Genomic DNA, 21,765 nt, shown 5'->3' with positions numbered 1-21,765 from the left:
CACTGATCCCTGAGGGACAGAGCTCATCACTGGTCTCCAACTGGACATAGAGCCATTGACCACAACTCTTTGGGTGCAGATATCCAGCTAATTCTTTATCCACTGAGTAGTCCATCCATCAAATTGATGTCTCTCCAATTTAGAGACAAGGATGTCATATGGGACAGTGTCAAAGGCTTTGCACAAGTCCAGGTAGATGACATCGACTGCTTTGCCCCTGTCTTGCAGTTCTGTAGCCCAAGCTACAGAGCTGCTAAAGTGCTTTGTCAGCCAGAGGCTTTGGCAGTTTGTTTTTTTTTGTGGGTTTTTTTTTTGTGTGTGTTTTATTTTTTGTTTTGTTTTGTTTTTTACAAGCAAAATGTTTCTTCTCTTTCTTTCTCCTACTCTAGGCAAGACTCAGATATAGATAAAGTTCACCTCTATTTAAAAAGGAGAGGGATGCTAGGCCTTTTTATTATTTTCCTGTTCTTTTTCAATAATCTACTGCTACTAAGTCACTACCACTATTATGTTAAACCATAACAAGCTTTGGGAAATGATCAGTGAAACACAGTAGTTAAGTAGACAGAAGACTCAGCACTGAAGGACTGTAAGCTATAAATTATATTGAAAATTAAAATCCTTTAATTAAAAGCTGATCAGTGTATATGTTACGGGCCATTTGCATTAAAGACAGTTCCTCCTGTTGGTAACATAACCAAATCAGCTTGGGTATGAATACTCTTGGCCCAATTTTTGTAAGTGTGGAATACCCCTGTTCCACTGAGGTCAGTGAGGACACAGCTTTTCTCAAAATGCTCACACAGCAAAACACTAAGTTCTAACAAAAAACTCAATACTGATAAATTAAATATGTTCTGAAGTTGGAGGTGGGAAAGAGTGGCAAAACATAAATTTGCAGTTATTTTCTACAGATTAACATGCACAAGTTAGTAACTGTAGATGTGTTTTAAATTTGGTGCTATTGGGTTTTAATTCTAGGAGGAATCACTCTGAGAAGGAAAAAACATTTTAAATTATATTGAAATTATACTACATTCATATGGAAATGAAAAACTTCATGAGTTTGAATTTTTTAATACCAGGAGCAGTTTCTGAAGCTGAAGCTTTAACAACGAACTTCTGTGCCACAAAGTGAAGAATTAGACAGAAACACAGTGACAATGCATTACAGTAGATATTTGTGTCTGGTATCCTCATCGAAAGTGAGGTCTACTACTTCTGGGGGTGAAGACCAATTCTGCTGGGGAGTCACAGCTGTCCATGATTGTGTTTGCTGAGTGTTAATGTACTCTGAGCCTGAGCCATGCTTCCAGGAAGACACACTCTGAATCACACCTCCCCTGGGATGCACACACCTGTAGCAAGGAAAAAAAGCACAAAGGATTAAAGCTACCATTTAATTCAAGCACAAGAATCTTAGGTGCAGTGTTTTATCAGTTAGGCATCTTATTAACATGTCCCTCTCCAAAATGTCATCCTCATGGATATTCCATTTGTAGTGTCCATGACATTATAATACCCAGTAAACAAAGATGAAACTAAACTTAAACTTGTGGGTGGGGTGGTGATTAAATTAATTTTTAAGAACTGAATTCTACCAGTGGGTGTAAAGTGATATCCCACACAAAATATGTGCATGGAACCCAAGGATCTTGAAGAAGTCTGCCCCATCATATGTAGTACCATGCATTATTCAGAAGCATGGTTTCCTGCTAGCAGTTTTACCCATTGGACTTTAAAAAAAAAGAAAAATTTTAAGTGAGGCTAGATGAGACAAAGAGAAAGACTATCTTTCTACATGAAATTAAACCACTGTTAAAATAAGGGCATAATTATACTTTCATTACAATAATTACAAAAGAGCTCTTGTAATTACATTATTATAGCCATAACATTTGATCTTTCTTTGGTCTTAACTAAAAATTACAAACATGCTGGGAAATGATCACTGATAATGAGTACAACCCCACTTCAGCTTTCAGTGATTATAGTCAATGAGACTAAATCATATATTTAAAGAAAAGCACACATTTAAGTGCCTTGCTGGACTGAGGTACATACCTATTTATTTTCACAGTATTTTTACCTATTATGTTCATAATAGCTATGAGACAATTTAATTACAAGCTAATAATAACTAGACAAAAAATAAAAATAATCTTTTGTATGATTTAGTGATAAGAATTTACTGGAGTCTTTAAAATGATCGCTCTATCTCCAGCTGGTAAATCTTAGTGATAGTAAAACCCTAGTGCTCCAAAAATTATTTTGCCCTTGTAAGCACTGATGGTGGCTGTAGCTGCTCCTGGCTGTATACATAAATAGATGTTTGGGTGCTGGGGTAACCTTTCCCTGTTTCTTTGTGAAGACAAATGTACTGTATTTCAGGAACGCAGGTTTTATGTAATGGTCAAACATCCCAGACATTTACATTTTATTTGTTTTAGTTTAAGATAGTGCAATTTATTTTCTCCAGATCTACCTAGGTTATGCCCATCTCTCTTGGCTGTGGCTAGTTTCATAAAATAGTATTAAAAATCACACACACTGAGCTCTAATTTCTCTGAATATAAATGTCTCATTTCCTTCTCAGATATGCTATTTAGTTTTGGATGTGATTGTTCAGAATGAACACCAACCCAGGTGTAGGACCTTGCACTTGGCATGATTAAACTTCATAAGGTTGGCAACGGCCCACCTCACAAGCATGTCAAGGTCCCTCTGGATGGCATTCCTTCCCTCCAGCATATCAACCAAACCACGCAGCTTGGTGTCATTGGCAAACTTGCTGAGGGTGCACTCAATCCCACTGTCCATGTCCCTGACAAAGATATTGAACCGGTCCCAACACCGATCCCTGAGGGACACCACTCGTTACTGGTCTCCAGCTGAACACTGAGCCTTTGACCACAACTATTTGCGTGCGGCCATCCAGCCAGTTCTTTATCCACCGTGTGGTCCACCTATGAAATTGATGTCGCTCCAATTTAGAGACAAGGATGTCACGTGGGACAGCGTCAAACACTTTGCACAAGTCTGGGTAGATGCCATTAACTGCTTTGCCCCTGTCCATCAGGTTCCGTAGCCCCATCATAGAAGGCCACCAAATTGGTCAGGCAGGATTTCCCCTTGGTGAAGCCATGCTGGCTGTCACCAACCACCTCGTTGTTTTTTGTGTGCCTTAGCATGCCTTCCAGGACAATCTGCTCCAAGATTTTGCCAGGCACAGAGGTGAGAGTGACTGGTCTATAGTTCCTTGGGTCCTCCACTTTCCCCTTCTTGAAACCCTTTTTCCAGTTGTCGGGAACTTCACCTGATTGCCATGATTTTTCAAATATGATGGACAGTGGCTTAGCAACTTCATTCACCAGCTCCTTCAGGACTCGCAGATGGATTTCATCATGTCCCATGGACTTGTGTACATTCAGGCTCTTAACACGGTCTCAAACCAGATCCTCTCCTGCAGTGGGACTAAGGTCTTCATTCTCGCAGTCCCTGCATCTGCCTTCCAAGACTTGGGTGGTGTGGTCATAGCATTTGCCAGTGAAGACTGAGGCAAAGAAGTACTTCAGCTTTCTCCAAATCCAGGGTAGCCAGTTCTCCTGATAGCTTCTGGAGAGGGCCACACATTGTCCCTAGTCTCTCTTTTATTCACAACGTACCAAAAATAAAAGTGCTTATCCTCAAACAAGTCACACAAGTAGCCAATCGCAACACATTCAATCAAGCATTAGCTTTCGGAACATGCTTTCCAATCTGTAGCTAAGGAAAGATACCAAGTAAAAGCAACCAAAAAAGGAGGGGGGGACATCTAGGAAAAAACAGAAGACTGCTTTATACACATGCATGATTGATAAAAAAAATTAAATAAATCTATTGGAGAAAAAATTAAACAAACTGAAACACATGACTTGGTGTCCTAAGTAGATGCCAAGTAATATTCCAATGATGACAAACACAACCAATTCACTAGCAGTCTGAAAAACTACAAATGATGGACAAACTCTAGTGTTGCAACTCGCACATGTCCAACAGTGACATGGAATATGGAGCACAATAAAAACCACTGTGAGCAAAAGAACAGGATCCAAACACCATACTAACTAAGCATGCAAAAAATACTAATAAGAAACCTAAACCTTTTCCAAACGACAACCCTGTCAGAAGCCCATCAATACTTCATAACTGCAAGCCTAGACCTGCAAGAGAAATAAAATTCTAAATAGGATTTGAACAACTGAAATGGGTGAGTATTCAATGGAGACAGTAAAAACTAATCTTAGGGAGATAGTAACATGAACAAAGGAAAGCACAAAAGTGTGCTTTCAGTCTACCTTTGCTGAACTTACTCCATACCTACTAAAACTGATTTTAAATAGCAACTTTGCATTTACTTCACTTTTCCATTATCATACATGGCAAATATTATTGCGGACTTTTCATTAGGGACTGCAGTGACAGCTGGATAAGTCCACACTGCTTATCATTAGGACAAAGATAATTGTCCTGGGTTCAGCATTAGAAGTCAACTTTCTCCTTCTCGGTAGTTGGTGCAGTGCTGGGTTTCTGACTTTCAGCCTGGGAACAAAGCTGAAAACACCGATGTTTTCAGTTGTTGCTAAGTAACTGTTGTGGTTTAAACCCAGCTGGCAACCCAAAACCACGCAGCCGCTCACTCACTCCCCGTTTTCCTTGCCCCACTACCAGAGGGATGGGGAGGAGAATCGAAAGAATGTAACTCCCACGGTTTGAGATAAGAACAGCCCAGTAACTAAGGTATAACACAAAACCACTACTGCTGCCACCAATAATAATAATGATAAGGGAAGTAACAAGGGAAGAGAATACAACCGCTTACTACCCACCGACCGATGCCCAGCCCGACCCAAGCAGTGATCTAGCCCTTCCAGGTAACTGCCCCCAGTTTCTATACTGGAAATGACGTGCTGTGGTATGGAATACCCCTTTGGCTAGTTTGGGTCAGGTGTTCTGTCTCTGCTTCCTCCCGGCTTCCCCTCCTCCCTGGCAGAGCATCAGAAACAGAAAGTCCTTAGTCAGAGTAAACGGTATTGAGCAGCAACCAAAAACATTGGTGTTATCAGCGCTGTTCTCAGGCTGAAAGTCAAAACAACAGAACCACACCAGCCACTAAGAAGGAGAAAATTGACTGCTACTGCTGAACCCAGGACAGTATCTACCCCTTATTCCATACCATTCATGTCATGCTCAGATCCCATTTTTCAATATACCATCAAACTTGCCTCATATATATATATATATACATCCACACACACACACAAAGTGAGAGATATCATTACCGCATGGGCCAATCCCTATAAAGCTGCTGAGTACATCCAGTCCACGATGTCGGTCTCCATCTCTTGTAACAGTCTTTCAGAGAAGGAGAGACAGTGTGCAGTGTTGGATTGTTCCCTGTTGATGATACTGCAGAACTCATCTGGTCACAGCTGAGCTCGTCTGATTTCGCCAAAGTTCATTCTTTTTGGAATGATGGTCGGAGGGAAGTAAGGGCCAGTCGCTGGTGACCTGAAGACAACTACTTAGTGGGCTATAAAAGTGCTACATAGCAGGCAACAGCATACAATTGGGTTCATTGGCTGTATTCCCCTAAAATCAAATCCCCTTGAGGTATACATCAGACCTTCCCATCTTCCCGCATTACACACCAAGTATATCCGGGTCCCTGAGCAAAAGCAATGCCACTAGTGGGCTTGCCTTTACCTGAAGCAGGAATAACCCAGACTGTCTTCCACAGAAAATTATTTATATGCACCACAGGAACTTTGTCCCCTTCTACAGTAAGTAAAAGTTCTGACTGGGCTGGGCCAGCCCTGTTGGCATATCCTCTGGTGTTGACCAACCAGGTGGTTTTTGGTAAATGTGTATCCCCATGTTTGAAAGTCCCACCACCCATTGCTCTTAGCGTAGTTTTTAACAGCCCATTGTACTGTTCGATTTTCCCAGAGGCTGGTGCATGGTAGGGGATGTGATATACCTCCTCAATGCCATGTTCTTTGGCCCATGTGTCTATAAGGTTGTTTGGGAAATTAGTCCCATTGTATGACTCAGTTCTCTCTGAGGTGCCGTGTTGCCACATAATCTGTTTCTCAAGGCCCAGGATAGTGTTCTGGGCAGTGGCGTGGGGCAGAGCGTATGCTTCCAGCCATCTGGTGGTTGCTTCCACCATGGTAAGCACATGGCGCTTGCCTTGACACTTTGCTGGGAGTTTCATATAATTAATCTGCCAGGCCTCCCCGTATTTGTAATTCAGCCATGGTCCTCAATACCAAAGAGGCTTTAGCCGTTGTCCTGGGTTCAGCAGTAGCAGTCATTTTTCTCCTTCTTAGTAGCTGGTGCAGTGCTGTGGTTTTGACTTTCAGCCTGAGAACAGCGCTGGCAACACCAATGTTTTTAGTTGTTGCTCAGTACTGTTTAATCTGACCAAGGACTTTCTGAGTCCTCTGCCAGGGAGGAGGGGAAGCCGGGAGGAAGCAGAGACAGGACACCTGACTCAAACTAGCCAAAGGGGTATACCATACCACAGCACGTCATGGCCAGAATGTAGAACTGGGGGCAGTTACCCGGAAGGGACTGCTCAGTAGGGCTGGGTATTGTTTGGCGAGTGATGAGCAGTTGTGTTTTCTTCCCTTGTTATTTCCCTTATCATTATTATTATGGGTTGCAGCAGTACTGGTTTGTGTTATAACTTAGTTTCTGGACTGTTCTTATCTCAGTCCATGGGAGTTACATTCTTTTGATCCTCCTCCCCATCCCTCTGGGAGCCGGGGGGGGGGGAGAAAGGGGGAGAGTGAGACAGAGACTGCGTGTTCTGATTTACGGCTGAGCTTAAACCACGACAAACATTTAGCTTGCTCAACTGCAGCACTTGTTTCACAGTCATGAATAACCTGGGCAATAGTGTCCATTGTTAAGTCCCCCCCTCCATCACGAGCCCATCTGTATGTTACATCTCTGCCCTGACGGCCTGAACTGCCATGGGCTCACTGGGCCAAAAATGGAATTAACCTTATGTTGCCAATATAAGTCCATCTGAGCCACTCCAATCTTACCAACTTTATCGACTTGTTGGTTGTTCTGGTGCTCCTCAGTGGCCCAACTCTTGGGTACATGAGCATCTACAGGGTGCACCTTCACCACCATGTTCTGCACCAGGGCAGCGATATCTTGCCATAGGAATTCCCAGTCGTCCAGGGATTCTAGAAATCATCATGGACTGGCCAGAGGGCAAAGGTTTTGGAATGTCACCAGAGGAGGAGGTGATGCATGCTGAAGAGGCCCAACCATATAATAAACTGCCAGAAAGTGAAAAGCAGTATGCCTTGTTTCCTGATGGATCCTGTTGTATTGTGGGAAAGCATCAGAAATGGAAGGCAGCTGTATGGAGTCCTTGACGACAAGTTGTAGAAACTGCTGAAGGAGAAGGTGAACCAAGGCAGTATGCCGAGGTGAAAGCCATCCAGCTGGCCCTGGACATTGCTGAACGAGAAAAGTGTCCAGTACTTTATCTCTCTGCTAACTCCTGGATTGTGGCAAATGCCCTGTGGGGGTGGTTTCAGCAATGGAAGCAGAGCAACTGGCAACGCAGAGGGAAACCCATCTGGACTGCTGCACTGTGGCAAGATTTCGCTTCCCAGGTGCAGAACCTGGTGGTGAAGGTACTCAATGTAGATGCAGGTAAGCAAGCTAAACGGTTAAAGCCTCTTTGGTATGGAGGACGATTGCTGAAGTACAGATACGGGGCGGCCTGGCAGATTGATATGACACGCTCAGCAAAGTGCCAAGGCAAGCGTCTTGTGCTTACCATGGTGGAAGAAACATATGCTGTGCCCTACGCCACTGCTCAGAACATTATCCTGGGTCTTGAGAAACAGATTTTGTGGCAGCAAGTCACCCCAGAGAGAAGTGAATCAGACAATGGAACTCATTTCCCAAACAACCTTATAGACACATGGGCCAAAGAGCATGGCATTTTGTGGGTATATCACATCCCCTACGAGGCACCAGCCTCTGGGAAAATCAAACGGTACAATGAGCTGTTAAAAACTACACTGAGAGCTGTGGGTGGTGGGACCTTGAAACATTTGGATACACATTTACCAAAAGCCATCTGGTTGGTCAATACCGGAGGATCTCCCAACAGGGCTGGCCCAGCCCAGTCAGAACTTTTACATACTGTAGAAGGGGACAAAGTTCCTGTGCTGCACATAAAGAATTTTCTGTGGAAGGCAGTCTGGGTTATTCTTGCTTCTGGTAAAGGCAAACCAACTAGTGGGATTGCTTTTGCTCAGGGACCTGGATGTACTTGCTGGGTAATGCGGGAAGATAGAGAATTCTGATGTGTACCTCAAGGGGATTTGATTTTAGGGAAAAACAGCCAAGTAACTCCATTGTATGCTGTTGCCTGCTACGTAGCACTCTAATAGCCCACCGACTAGATGTCTTCAGGTCAACAGGGACTGGCCCTTACTTCCTTCTGACCTTCATCCCAACAAAGAATGGACTTTGATGTAACCAGACGAGTTCTGCAGTATCATCAACAGGCAATGATGCAACACTGCACACTGTCTCTCCTTCTCTGAAAGAGTATTACAAGAGACGGAGACTGACATCGTGGACTGGATGAACTCAGCTACTTTATAGGGATTGGTCCATGAACTAAGGAATGTTCTCTCTCTCTCTTTGTTTTTGTGTGTGTATATATATATATATATATATATGAGATAAGAGTGATGGTATACTGAAAAATATGGGAACTGAGCATGACATGAATGATATGAAATAAGGGGTGGATACTGTCCTGGGTTCAGCAGTAGCAGTCATTTTTCTCGTTCTTAGTGGCTGGTGCAGTGCTGTGGTTTTGACTATCAGCCTGAGAACAGTGCTGATAACACCAATATTTTTGGTTGCTGCTCAGTAATGTTTACTCTGACCAAGGACTTTCTGTTTCTGATGCTCTGCCAGGGAGGAGGGGAAGCCGGGAGGAAGCAGATACAGGACACCTGACCCAAACTAACCAAAGAGGTATTCCATACCACAGCCCATCATGCCCACTATATAAACTGGGGGCAGTTACCCGGAAGGGCTTGATCACTGCTTGGGTCGGGCAGGGTATCGGTGGGTGGATTGTGAGCGGTTGTATTCTCTTCCCTTGTTATTCCCTTTATCATTATTATCATTGGTGTTAGCAGTAATGTTTTTGTGTTATACCTTAGTTACTGGATAGTTCTTATCTCAACCCATGGGAGTTACATTCTTTCGATTCTCCTCCCCATCCTTCCGGGAGTGGGGGGAGGAAGAGGGGGAATGAGTGAGAGGCTGCATGCTTCTGGGTTGCCGGCTGGGCTTAAACCACAACAATCCTTCAAACCCTGGATCTGCTGGATAAATAGTCGGGAATTAGTATTTTCCAAAAGAATTAGGCATTCAAGGACTTTCATTATTCTAAAAGAAAAGACAATCTTTCTTCTTTTGGCACCTTAAAATTTCCTTTTTTCACATCCAACAGCACTGGACTGTGCCCAGACTATTTGTACAGTTTCCTGCCCAGGAAACTGGGTCTTGCACACCTTCCTTTTTCCTTTCCTCAAGAAAGATTCAGTAAAGGAACAACAAGGAACAGTTCTGTTCCCTGTTCTTTGTCCCTCATGCCCTTTTTCCACTTCCAATCATCTACCCGGCAACAGACTAGTTTCAGAAAAAGCTTATCTGTATACTGTTTTAACTTGCTTTTATTTTACCAAATTAACACTCCATACTACATGAAAAAGCCAGTCTTGTTCAACTGCTTCATAATATCCTAAACCAAGAAAAGATCATGGTCTAAAGATGAAGAGTAACAGAAAAAAAAACTACCAAATAACAGCTGAAGCACAGCAGGACAGCTTTCTATCTGAGCTTGAGAGAAACCTCTGGCTTCCTTACCTTCATCTACTTTGAGGATTTGAACTCTCGTACCTTGAAATAAAACCCATTCATAAGCATACGATGTTTGATCAATTGAATAATTGATACTATTTTTACAACTGATGATTAATTAAAGAAACTGGAATCTGATTAAATGCTTAAAATGAATATTTGGAAAGCAAACAAAAACCCACATAAATATTTTTGTTTATGCATTTGCATATCCATGCTATGCCTTTAAAATCTCAATTCCTGATGTATATAAATTTGGTATATCAATATTTGGCATTTTAATACTACATATGTTTAGCCTGTTAATGTTTGATAGCAATTACAACCTTAATCTGAATACTTATCATGTTGGTAATGTTCTACAGAAAAACATGTTTTGACATCACCGTGGCCAGCAGAATAGAAAAAACAAGTGCAGTGTTTGCTAGCTTTGGGCCATCAGTCATGGATGGATAACTACAGAAGTGTAAGTCAGCAGGTTTTCTCTTTATTAATATCATCAATACAGATATTCTCATAAAATGAAAGAAATATTGAAGCAATAAAAAGGAATTCATACCTGGCATGTTCCTGAACTCCAATAAACTCTACTTCACTATCAGAAGAGGCAATATTTATTTTGTCACTGATCTGGGCATTAGCAGAAGAGGTTTTGCTACTTTCAAGGTAGCCTGGATCCAAATGACCTACAGATGGGGAAAATGCAAATACAACCAGTTTGTAAAAGCTTACACAAAAAATCACCAGGAACAGAAATTTCCCCAGATAAGAGGAAAAAAAACAAAACCCAAAACTGAAACACTGAGAAATTTTATTAGATCAGCTTATCCGACTTTCAGAAGGATGACCACTGGATTTATCCAGTCTCAGTAGCTCTAGTGATGGCATTATCACACAAATATGAACAAAGCCCAACTACTGCATCAAGAACTCCACATAATTAGTCTTTCTGGCTGTTATTTTATGACAATCACAGAATCACAAAGGGTTTTGGGTTGGAAAGGAGCTTAAATATCATCTAGATCCAACCTCTTGCCATGGGCAGGAGGGACACCTTCCACTAGACCGTGTTGCTCCAAGACCCATCCAACCTGTCCTTGAACACTTCCAGGGACAGTGCAGCCACAGCTTCTCTGGGCAACCTGTTCCAGTGTCTCACCACCCTCACAGTGAAGAATTTCTTCCTAATATCTAATATAAATCTCCTCTCTTTCAGTTTAAAACCATTCCCCCTTGCCCTAATACTACATGCCCTTGTAAAAAGCCTGCACCTGTTTGTAGCAACTCTTGGGATAATGGACAGCAATTCTTCACATCAATCTTCGAATTAATGGACAGAAGAGTCTTAGCTCAGCTCTTTCCCACTCATCTCTCAGGCAAGGGATGGTGGAGTCCCAGTTCAGCTCCTCACACCCTTCTTCCAGGCAATGGACCTTGGAGTCTTATTTCAACTCCTCCCACCCATCTCAGACAATGGACAGTGGAGTCTGATTTCAGATCAGTCTCTCACAGCAGCCCAACATATGGCTGGCTTTCTGGGCTGCAAGAACACACTGCTGGCTCATGTTGAGCTTCTCATGAACCAACACCCCCAAGTCCTCCTCAGGGCTGCTCTCAATCCAGTCTCTGCCCATCCTGTAGTTGTGCTTGGGATTGCCCCAACCCAGGTGCAGGGCTTTCCACTTGGCCTTGTTGAACTTCATGAGGCTTGCACTAGCTCACCTCTCAGGCGTGTCCAGGTCCCTCTGGATGGCAACCCTTCCCTCCAGTGTGTTGACTGCACCATGCAGCTTGGTGTCATCAGCAAGCTTCCTGTGGGTGCACTCAATCCCACTGTCCATGTTGCTGACAAAGATGCTGAGCAGGATTGGACCCAACACCAAACCCTGAGGGACACCACTTGTCACTGGTCTTCACTTGGACATCAAGGTGTTGACCACAGTCCTCTGAGTGCGACCATCCAGCCAATTCCTTACCCACCAAGTGTTCCATCCACCAAATCCATGCTTCTTCATTTTAGAGTCAAGGATGTCGTGTGGGACAGTGTCAAATGCCTTGCATAAATCCAATGCTAAGTTAGACTGTGCCTAAACCTCTTTGAAATAAAATACTAAGACAATCTACTGTCAATAAATCAAACTCAATGATACTGTGGCAAGCAAAGCCTATAGGCTGAAAAGAAGCATCACACATACCAAGGAAAAAGAATTTATTTTCTTAAAATCAATCAATCAGTAGGGGAAGACAGTTAATGAAAAAAAACTAGCAAACCTGTCAGCTTTTGGTCACACTGCTTCACGCATCTGCTCTAACATTATTACAGATTACTTATAAAAATAATCTGGTTTTCATAAATTCCATATATAGCAGTGTTGTTTTATTATTACTGTTCCTCAGTGTTACCCAGTTCATCAGCCTGTCAAACAAGTCCTCCCTAAATACTCACAATGAGTGTTGCAAGTTTTGTCTTTTCTGCCAAGTACTGCTAAGAAGTTTCTTCACCACAATTAATGAAGCTGTGTTCTGACATATTAAATAATACTTGCACAAAAAACACAAACCAGCCAAAACTACTATTTTGCAGGAAATAATTTATTTTTTAAATCAATTATATAAGATTTCAATAGAGAGAGATAATATCTACTTTTTATTTAAAAAAGAGATTTCTTCTACTGTTTCTCTCTAGCAGTAAGCTGGGGAACGTTGGGCAGCCCTGAAGCAGATGACACTGCCTACTTCTTGGAAACCACTCACTCGACTGTATTACACAGAGTAAGAATGATTTGTCAAACAGAAATTTGAAATTAGATTAATATGCTAATCTAGTTTGATTGGACACCTCTTCAAAGATGAGGAGGAGGACGTAATAACAATACACAGAATTTCAAAGGTGAGCAAACATGCAGAACTGATTATACTTCCAAGTAGATCAAGAGGACACAGAGAGAAGAAATGAAACTTAAAACAAGTGCCAGGGAAACCTTCTAATGTCTGCTTAAGGTACTTGGAAAAGATGCAAGCAAATAGAGGGGGAGAGAACATACTGTATGTTCTTGTTTTGTAAAGTGAAGACCCTTAGTGCAACATCTGATCAGGGCTAGCGAGGGAAGTAAACCTGTTAGCTGCCATGTACCTGAAGGAAGAGTTTCCACCTCACAAGACAAAAACTGTCAGCTGGACTTAAAATGAATTAATAGCCCAGGCTGACTTTTCCTAACATTACAGTTCAGCTGAACATTTCTTGGCAAATATCACTGACTGCCAGAAAGTCCCAAAATGGGTCACAGATAATTTTTTAATAAAAGTGGCTGGGCACACTGTGAAATATGAAATGGAAGCACTCAGAGGCTTTGATGCATATGGTGGTGATGCAAACAGGGAGCTTTCTTTATGTGATCACTGGCCCAGTGATTCACATTGCCCTGCTCCTGAACGTTACAGCTGCTAGACTACAGGCAGCAGAAGAGTAGAACAGTCCTTGGTCACTGTTTCATGCAAACTGGTATGGATAGCATTCTACCTTAATATGTTGTATTAAAGACATACCGCCATACTGCACCCTTTGCCAGACAGGATAATGTCTGACAGAGGAGCAAAGCAGACCAGCACTTAAATAGCCCCAAAATAAATCCCCAGAGGTATAAATGGGAGCCCCAAAAGAGCTTTCATATATTACATTAGCTTTAAGTTCAGTGAACTTACCAGCCTGATATCGCTTGGAAGGATGGTACGGCCTGGCACAAGCAATCCAGGAGGTTCCTCAATTGTGTGGAAGACAACTTCCCTCTGTAAGTAAGAGAGGAGCCAACAAGGAGAGGTGCCATGCTTGACCTCGTGCTCACCAACAGGGAAGGGGTTGTTGGAAATATGATACTCCAGGGCAGCCTTGGTTGCAGCGATCATGAGATGGTCAAATTTGAGATCCTCCGGACAGTGAGAAGAGCGTGCAGCAAGCTCACTGCCCTGGACTTCAGGAGAGCAGACTTTAGGCTCTTCAGGAACCTGCTTAGTAAGGTTCTGTGGGATATAGCCCTAGAGGGCAGGGGGGCCAAAGACTGTTGGATGATATTCAAGGATCAGCTACTGCAAGCTCAGGAGTGTTGCATCCCAACTAGAAGGAAGTGCAGCAGGAGGGCCAGGAGACCTCCTTGGATGGATAAGGAGCTGCTGAGGGCTGAGGAAACTTCAAGGGAAAAAAGAGGCTTATAAAAAGTGGAAGCAAGGACAGGCGGCCTGGGAAGAATACAGGGATGGTGTCCGGGAAGCTAGGGACCAGGTTAAGAAAGCTAAAGGCCAGAGAGAATTAAACTTGGCTAGGGACATTAAGGATAGCAGGAAGGGATTCTATAGGTATGTAGCAAATAAAAGAAAGACTAGGGACAATGTAGGCCCCCTCAGGAAGCTATCGGGAGAACTGGCTACCCTGGACTGGGAGAAGGCTGAGGTTCTCAATGACTTCTTTGCCACGGTCTTCACTGGCAAATGCTCTGACCACACCACCCACGTCTTGGAAGGCAGACACAGGGACTGTGAGAATGAAGGCCTTAGGCCCACTCTAGGAGAGGATCTGGTTTGAGACCATCTTAAGAACCTGAACATATACAAGTCCATGGGACCTGATGAAATCCATCCGCGGGTCATGAAGGAGCTGGCAAATGAAGTTGCTAGACCACTGTCTGTCATATTTGTAAAATCATGGCAGTTAGGTGAAGTTCTTGACAACTGGAAAAAGGGAAATAAAACTCCCATTTTCAAGAAGGGGAAAATGGATGACCCAGGGAATTACAGACCAGTCAGTCTCACCTCTGTGCCTGGCAAAATCTTGGAGCAGATTGAACTCGAAGGCATGCTAAGGAACACAAAAAACAACGAGGTGGTTGGTGACAGCCAGCATGGCTTCACTAAGGGGAAATCCTGCCTGACCAATTTGGTGGCCTTCTATGATGGGACTAGAGAACCTGATGGACAGGGGCAAAGCAGTTAATGTCATCTACTCTGACTTGTGCAAAGTGTTTGACACTGTCCAACACGACATCCTTGCCTCTAAATTGGAGCAACATCAATTTGATGGATGGACCGCGTGGTGGATAAAGAACTGGCTGGATGGCCGCACGCAAAGAGTTGTGGTCAAAGGCTCAGTGTTCAGCTGGAGACCAGTAATGAGTGGTGTGCCTCAGGGATCGGTGTTGGGACCGGTTCAATATCTTTGTCAGCGACATGGACAGTGGGATTGAGTGCACCCTCAGCAAGTTTGCCAATGACACCAAGATGTGTGGTTTGGTTGATACGCTGGAGGGAAGGAATGCCATTGAGAGGGATCTTGACATGCTTGTAAGGTGAGTCAATGACAACCTTATGAAGTTTAACCATGCCAAGTGCAAGGTCCTCCACCTGGGTCGGAGCAATCCCAGGCACTGCTACAGGTTGGGCAGAGAAGAGATTCAGAACAGCCATGCGGAGAAGGACTTGGGGGTGTTGGTCAATGAGAAAATGAACACGAGCCGGCAGTGTGCTCTTGCAGCCCAGAAAGCCAACCGTACCCTGGGCTGCATCAAGAGGAGCGTGACCAGCAGGTCGAAGGAGGTGATCCTGCCCCTTTGCTCTGCTCTCGTGAGACCTCACTTGGAGTATTGTGTGCAGTTCTGGTGTCCTCAACATAAAAAGGACATGGAACTGTTGGAACAAGTCCAGAGAAGGGCCACGAGGATGATCAGGGAACTGGAGCACCTCAAGTCTGAAGACAGGCTGAGAAAGTTGGGGCTGTTCTGCTTGAATAAGGCTGCATTGAGACCTCATAGCAGCCTTCCAGTATCTGAAGGGGGCCTACAAGGATGCTGGAGAGGGACTCTTCACTAGGGACTGCAGTGTTCAAGGCCAGGTTGGACAGAGCCTTGTGTGACATGGTTTAGTGTGAGTTGTCCCTGCTCATGGCAGGGGGATTGGAACTAGATGATCTTAAGGTCCTTTCCAACCCTAACTATTCTATGATTCTATGAACAAAATGGTAATTAGCAGTAGAGAAGCCATGACTAGCAGAGTAAATATTGCACGAGTAGATGAGTGTTAATCAGGATTACAGCATACAGATACATTTACAGACTCTGGCAATACTATTTTCATGCCTAATAACATGCCTTTGCTTTTAATTTCTTTGTACAAATATTAGGATGAATGCCCAAAGGAAATGTTTTGTTTGCCCTACAACATCAGTGCTTGCAAAACAGCCCAAAATATTTGTCCATGCACAAAGATTTGATAGTGTGTCCTAATAAGATTTTTCACTTAGCTTATGTTGTTATTTTACCATGGGAACACATCATTTAATGTCTGTTAAAATAGATAATGGCTGAAGATTGTATTCGTGAATGAGATGCAAGATTTGAAAATTCTGCTTTCCAAATGCGCAATCCTACACATGGTCAGAAAAGGCCAGCATGCAGTCAGAAGTCTACAGAGGCTGCAGGGATCTGGGACAAGGTGAGTGCAGGAAGAAAGAGAGATTCAACCTTTTAGATGGTGACATGGCTATAGCACCAGGAGCAAGTTCGTATGGACACGTTCCCATAGTGTCAGGGATGAAGATGTTTATTGAAATTTTCTTTTACTTGACAACCTCCTCCTTGCAAATCCCCATGGATAAAGGCAGAGGAAGGAAGACAAATTTCTACCTGCAATGCAGCATTGTACTCTATCCTGGGTTCAGCTGTAACAGTTATTTTTTCTCCTTCCTAGTAGATGGTGCAGTGCTGTGTTTTCAGCTTCAGTCTGAGAACAATGCTGATAATACACCAATGTTTTTAGTTATTGTTAAGTAATGCTTACTTCAATTAAGGACTTTTCAGTCTCATGCTCTGCCAGTGAGGAGGGGCACAGGAAGCTGGGAGGAAGCAGAGACAGGGCACATGACCCAAACTAGCCAAAGGGGTATTCCATACCACAGCATGTTATGCCCAGTATATAAACTGGGGGGAGCTTCTCGGAAAGCCCAGATCACTGCTCAGGTCAAGCTGGGTATCGGTGGGTGGTGAGCAATTGCATTGTGCATCACTTGTGTTTATTGTTTTCTTTTCCCCTTTTGGTTTTATATTCCCTCCCCGTGTTATTTCCCTTATCATTATTATTATTGGTGGTAGCAGTAGTAGTTTTGTATTATACTTTAGTTACTGGACTGTTCTTAGCTCAACCTGTGGGATTTAGATTCTTTCGATTCTCTTCCCCATCCTTCCGGGAGCGGAGGGAGGAATAAGCGGGGGAGCGAGCAAGTGGCTGTGTGGTTCTGAGTTACCATCTACACCTGAGATTCACCAGTCTCAGAAGCTAAGCAGGGTCTGGCTTGGGTCTTGTCTAAGGATAAACAGCTATTTAAGAATACCACCAAGAGATCTTCCCTGAGGCTGGACAGTCATGAGTGGCAGGGTGTATGGGATCATATGGGCAAGCTCCTAGGCCAGTGCTTTGGAATTTCACGCCTAAACAAATGCAGAATCTGGAAAAACTAGCAGAACACTTAGTCAAGGTGTGCTGTTGTCCTGGCAATACCAGAGAGTGACAACTTACAGCAGTATGCTGGGGTTTGGCCTATGCCTACAGAGCCCTGTTCTGTAAAGAGCAGGAAAAAGATGCCTCTGGATCTCATGGCAAAGCAACAGACAACACAACTACTCAAATCCCAAGCACAGCAGTTCCCCCAACTCCAGTGACAAGAACAGCAGCTACTCAAACCCTGACAGAAACAGATGTGGAGACAGTGTTCTCACAGGAGAATGGATAATTGGTACATAAACTCTGAATAATCCTGAAAGATACAGCAAGGCCGTGAGAGGCCCAAGGAAGCTTAAGCAAGCAAGATAAGAAGAAGCTGGAATTCACCAAGTTAATGAGAACTGTGGACTGTTGGCAAGCTTTCGAGGTCAAGTTCCCACACCTGTGCTTAACCAATTATATGCTATTTGCAAAGGGTCTTCAAGACATGTATCCAATCATAATATGCCAAATCACTCTAAGTGCATGTAAGAAATAGTATTTAAGGGGTTAAGGCTTTGTAATAAAGGGTTTTTTGTCTGATCATATTGATCTCTGACTGAGTCCATATATATTCTGCAGCAAACAGACAATGCAGATACTCCATCTCCAAGTACAGTACTTACCCCAACTCTAGCAACAAGTACAGCAGCTACTCAAATCTCAATAACAGACATTGCAGCCACTTCAACCCTAGTGAAAGACACTGCAGCCAGTACAACTCCAGCGACAGGCACTGCAGACGCTCCAACTCCAGTGAAAGACATTATAACTGAAGTAAAGGATCAATCCATGTTGGTATCAGTCACCCGTATAAGCAAGAAGAAAAGCAAATGAAAGGCACAATAAACAACTTGTGTAGTGTAGTTGGGCTAGGTATCTGCCAGTGGGTGGTGAGCAATTGTATTGTGCATCACTTGTGTTTATTGTTTTCTTTTCCTTTTCCCCTTTTGGTTTTATGTTCTCTCCCCTTGTAATTTCCCTTACCATTATTATTATTGGTGGTAGTAGTAGTAGGTTTGTATTATACCTTAGTTGCTGGACTGTTCTTATCTCAACCCATGGGATTTACATTCTTTTGATTCTCCTCTCCATCCCTCTGGGAGCAGAGGGGAAGAAGAGGGGGAAGTGAGTGAGTGGCTGCATGGTTTTGAGTCAACAGCTGGGCTTGAAGCATGATGTACTCGTAAGCAGAAAGTGGAAGAAAGCTTGGCAAGAAACATTACTTTTTATTTCCTTACACTCCTTTGAAGTATCAGTCCATTAGATATATATAATAAAGTTAATTTCAGCTGTTCTAATAATTTCATAAATCACTTAATAAAGGATTGGGCTTGTTATAAGTCAAACAGCTAACTATCAGTCAGCTGATGTCCTGCAAACAGTCCCAGTGAGCTTGGAAAATACTGGCTAGCTTCAAATAGGCTGGAAAAACATCCAGCCATAGAGCACTGTGAAAATAATGCAACAGAGATTCTCATTTTCAAACAAAATGGACCTGTCCACTCTATAATAATGGAACACCTTTTTCAAAATCAGCCACATATTTGCATTTCTTTAAGCTTTATAGACATTGAAAAGTACCTCAGAGCCACCAGGACACTTCCAATGCAGGTGCCCTTCGGCAGGCTTACATTTGGAAAACACAGCATGAAACAAAAAACTGCTGCGCAAGGCAAGACACCATGCCTTACACAGCTAGAAGTCTTAACATGGGTATTAAAAAAAATTAGTGGAAAGGAAGGCAGTATGTTGGCATAGAATGCTATGAAATGAAGTTGATAGGGAACATTCCCTGTTAGCTCTCTGCATCCAGAACACAGTAGCATTTCATATTTTGGTTTAACACTTTTGTTAGTGAAGAGTTGCAAGCACTTAGTGAAGCTGAACAGTGCTTATGAGCTACATGAACTTCTCCGAATTCTTCCACAGTATTCATGCTCTTGATTTCTTGAAGGATTTTTTTTTTTTTTGCTGTCTCCTGATGATAAGCTTACTTATCAATTTTTATCATAGAATCATAGAATAGTTAGGGTTGGAAAGGACCTTAAGATCATCAAGTTCCAACCTCCCTGCCATGGGCAGGGACACCTCACACTAAACCATGTCGCCGAAGGCTCCGTCCAACCAGGTCTTGAACACCGCCAGGGATGGAGCATTCACAACCTCCCTGGGCAACCCATTCCAGTGCCTCACCACCCTAACAGGAAAGAATTTCCTTCTTATATCCAACCTAAACTTCCCCTGTTTAAGTTTTAACCCATTACACCTTGTCCTATCACTACAGTCCCTAATGAAGAGTCCCTCCACAGCATCCCTATAGGCCCCCTTCAGATACTAGAAGGCTGCTATGAGGTCTCAATGCAGCCTTCTCTTCTCCAGGCTGAACAGCCCCAACTTTCTCAGCCTGTGCTCATATGGGAGGTGCTCCAGTCCCCTGATCATCCTCGTGGCCCTTCTCTGGACTTGTACCAACAGTTCCATGTCCTTTTTATGTTGAGGACACCAGAACTGCACACAATACTCCAAGTGAGGTCTCACGAGAGCAGAGCAAAGTGTCAGGATCACCTTCTTCGACCTGCTGGTCACGCTCCTTTTGATGCAGCCCAGGATACGGTTGGCTTTCTGGGCTGCAAGCGCACACTGCCTGCTCATGTTGAGTTTCTCATTGACCAACACCCCCAAGTCCTTCTCCGCATGGCTGCTCCGAATCTCTTCTTTGCCCAACCTGTAGCTGTGCCTGGGATTGCTCTGACCCAGGTGTAGGACCTTGCACTTGGCATGGTTAAACTTCATGAGGTTGGCATCAGCCCACCTCACAAGCGTGTCAAGGTCCCTCTGGATGGCATTCCTTCCCTCCAGCGTATCAACCAAACCACACAGCTTGGTGTCATTGGCAAACTTGCTGAGGGCGCACTGAATCCCACTGTCCATGTCAGCGACAAAGATGTTAAACAAGACCGGTCCCAACAATGATCCCTGAGGCACACCACACGTTACTGGTCTCCAGCTGGACATTGAGCCATTGACCACAACTCTTTGTGTGTGGCCATCCAGCCAGTTCTTTATCCATTGAGTGGTCCATCCCTCAAATTGATGTCTCTCCAAATTAGAGACAAGGATGCCGTTTGGGACAGTGTCGAATGCTTTACACAAGTCTGGGTAGATGACATTAACTGCTCTACCCCTGTCCATCAGTTCTGCAGCCCCATCCTAGAAGGCCACCAAATTGGTCAGGCAGGATTTCCCCTTAGTGAAGCCATGCTGGCTGTCACCAACTACCTTGTTGTTTTTCATGTGCCTTCGCATGCCTTCCAGGAGAATCTGCTCCAAGATTTTGCCAGGCACAGAGGTGAGACTGACTGGTCTGTAATTCCCTGGGTCATCCATTTTCCCCTTCTTGAAAATGGGAGTTTTATTTCCCTTTTTCCAGTCATTGGGAACTTCACCTGACTGCCATGATTTCTCAAATATGATGGCCAGTTGTATTTTGGAATAAATGTCAGGCCTTTGTAATAAGCACCTGTACTGGTTTATTGAAAAATCCACACAGGGAGCATTTCAAGCTGCATAAAGTACAAAAATGCTGAAAGCAAGAAAGCAAGAAAGGGAGAGACACCAGCTGAGATGCTGGAACAAATGTTAGAGGAAGAGAATTTAAGCAAACCTGTATCAGTGCCCAGTTCATCTAGCAGCCCTCTGGTTCCCCAGGCTGATCCCGAGTCTTGATTTCCTAAAGAATTACTGCGCTCTTGAACTACTGCAGCTGCCAACAGATTGTCCACATTTACCACTTCTGGGTCTGAATTTGTGTCTGATATACCATAATGAGCTACAACTGGAGGTCCATCTGCAGAAGGAGAGTAGAGCAACATTGATTAGAAGTCAACATACTGTGAAAGACATCTTTAAAAGTACAAATCATTTGTTTAAGGATTAATACTATCGATCTCCTATGCGAAGCCCTTAAAGAACTATAAATTATATGAATTCTTAAACTTCAGTTAATGAACATAGTCTGAGATTAGAGACATTTTAATTTTGGCATACACAGACACAAATATAAGAAAAACATATTTATCAATGTATCAGTTATTTGTGCATTATCTTTTACATGAACACATAAACATCTCCATATCTGACAATGTCACATTTCCAATCTTAAAAGGATAAAACCCTCTGTTTAAAATAAAAAATAATAAGTTACAGGACATAAAATTTGGCAAGACATCTAGAAAATTTTACAAAACTCAAGTGACATCTTACATTGTGGTTGATTGAATA

General features: G+C 43.3%; 1 protein-coding gene across 1 annotated transcript; it reads right to left on the bottom strand.

The window, feature by feature from the left end:
- Window positions 1–334: 334 nt before the first annotated feature.
- LOC130603372 (protein C18orf25-like) lies at window positions 335–21,331 on the bottom strand (the record flags this gene model as incomplete). Its single annotated transcript, XM_057417041.1, has 3 exons — window positions 335–1,358; window positions 10,520–10,646; window positions 21,149–21,331. Coding segments are annotated over 3 exons (500 nt in total), but the record flags the coding sequence as incomplete, so codon positions are not given.
- Window positions 21,332–21,765: the final 434 nt, after the last annotated feature.

The sequence above is a fragment of the Pezoporus wallicus genome, unplaced genomic scaffold, assembly GCF_028554395.1.
Source record: "Pezoporus wallicus isolate ANWC-B61680 ecotype Strahan unplaced genomic scaffold, APGP_CSIRO_Pwel_v1 contig_5230, whole genome shotgun sequence".
Classification (NCBI taxonomy): Eukaryota; Metazoa; Chordata; class Aves; order Psittaciformes; family Psittacidae; genus Pezoporus; species Pezoporus wallicus.
This window is presented reverse-complemented; position numbering and strand designations above follow the sequence as displayed.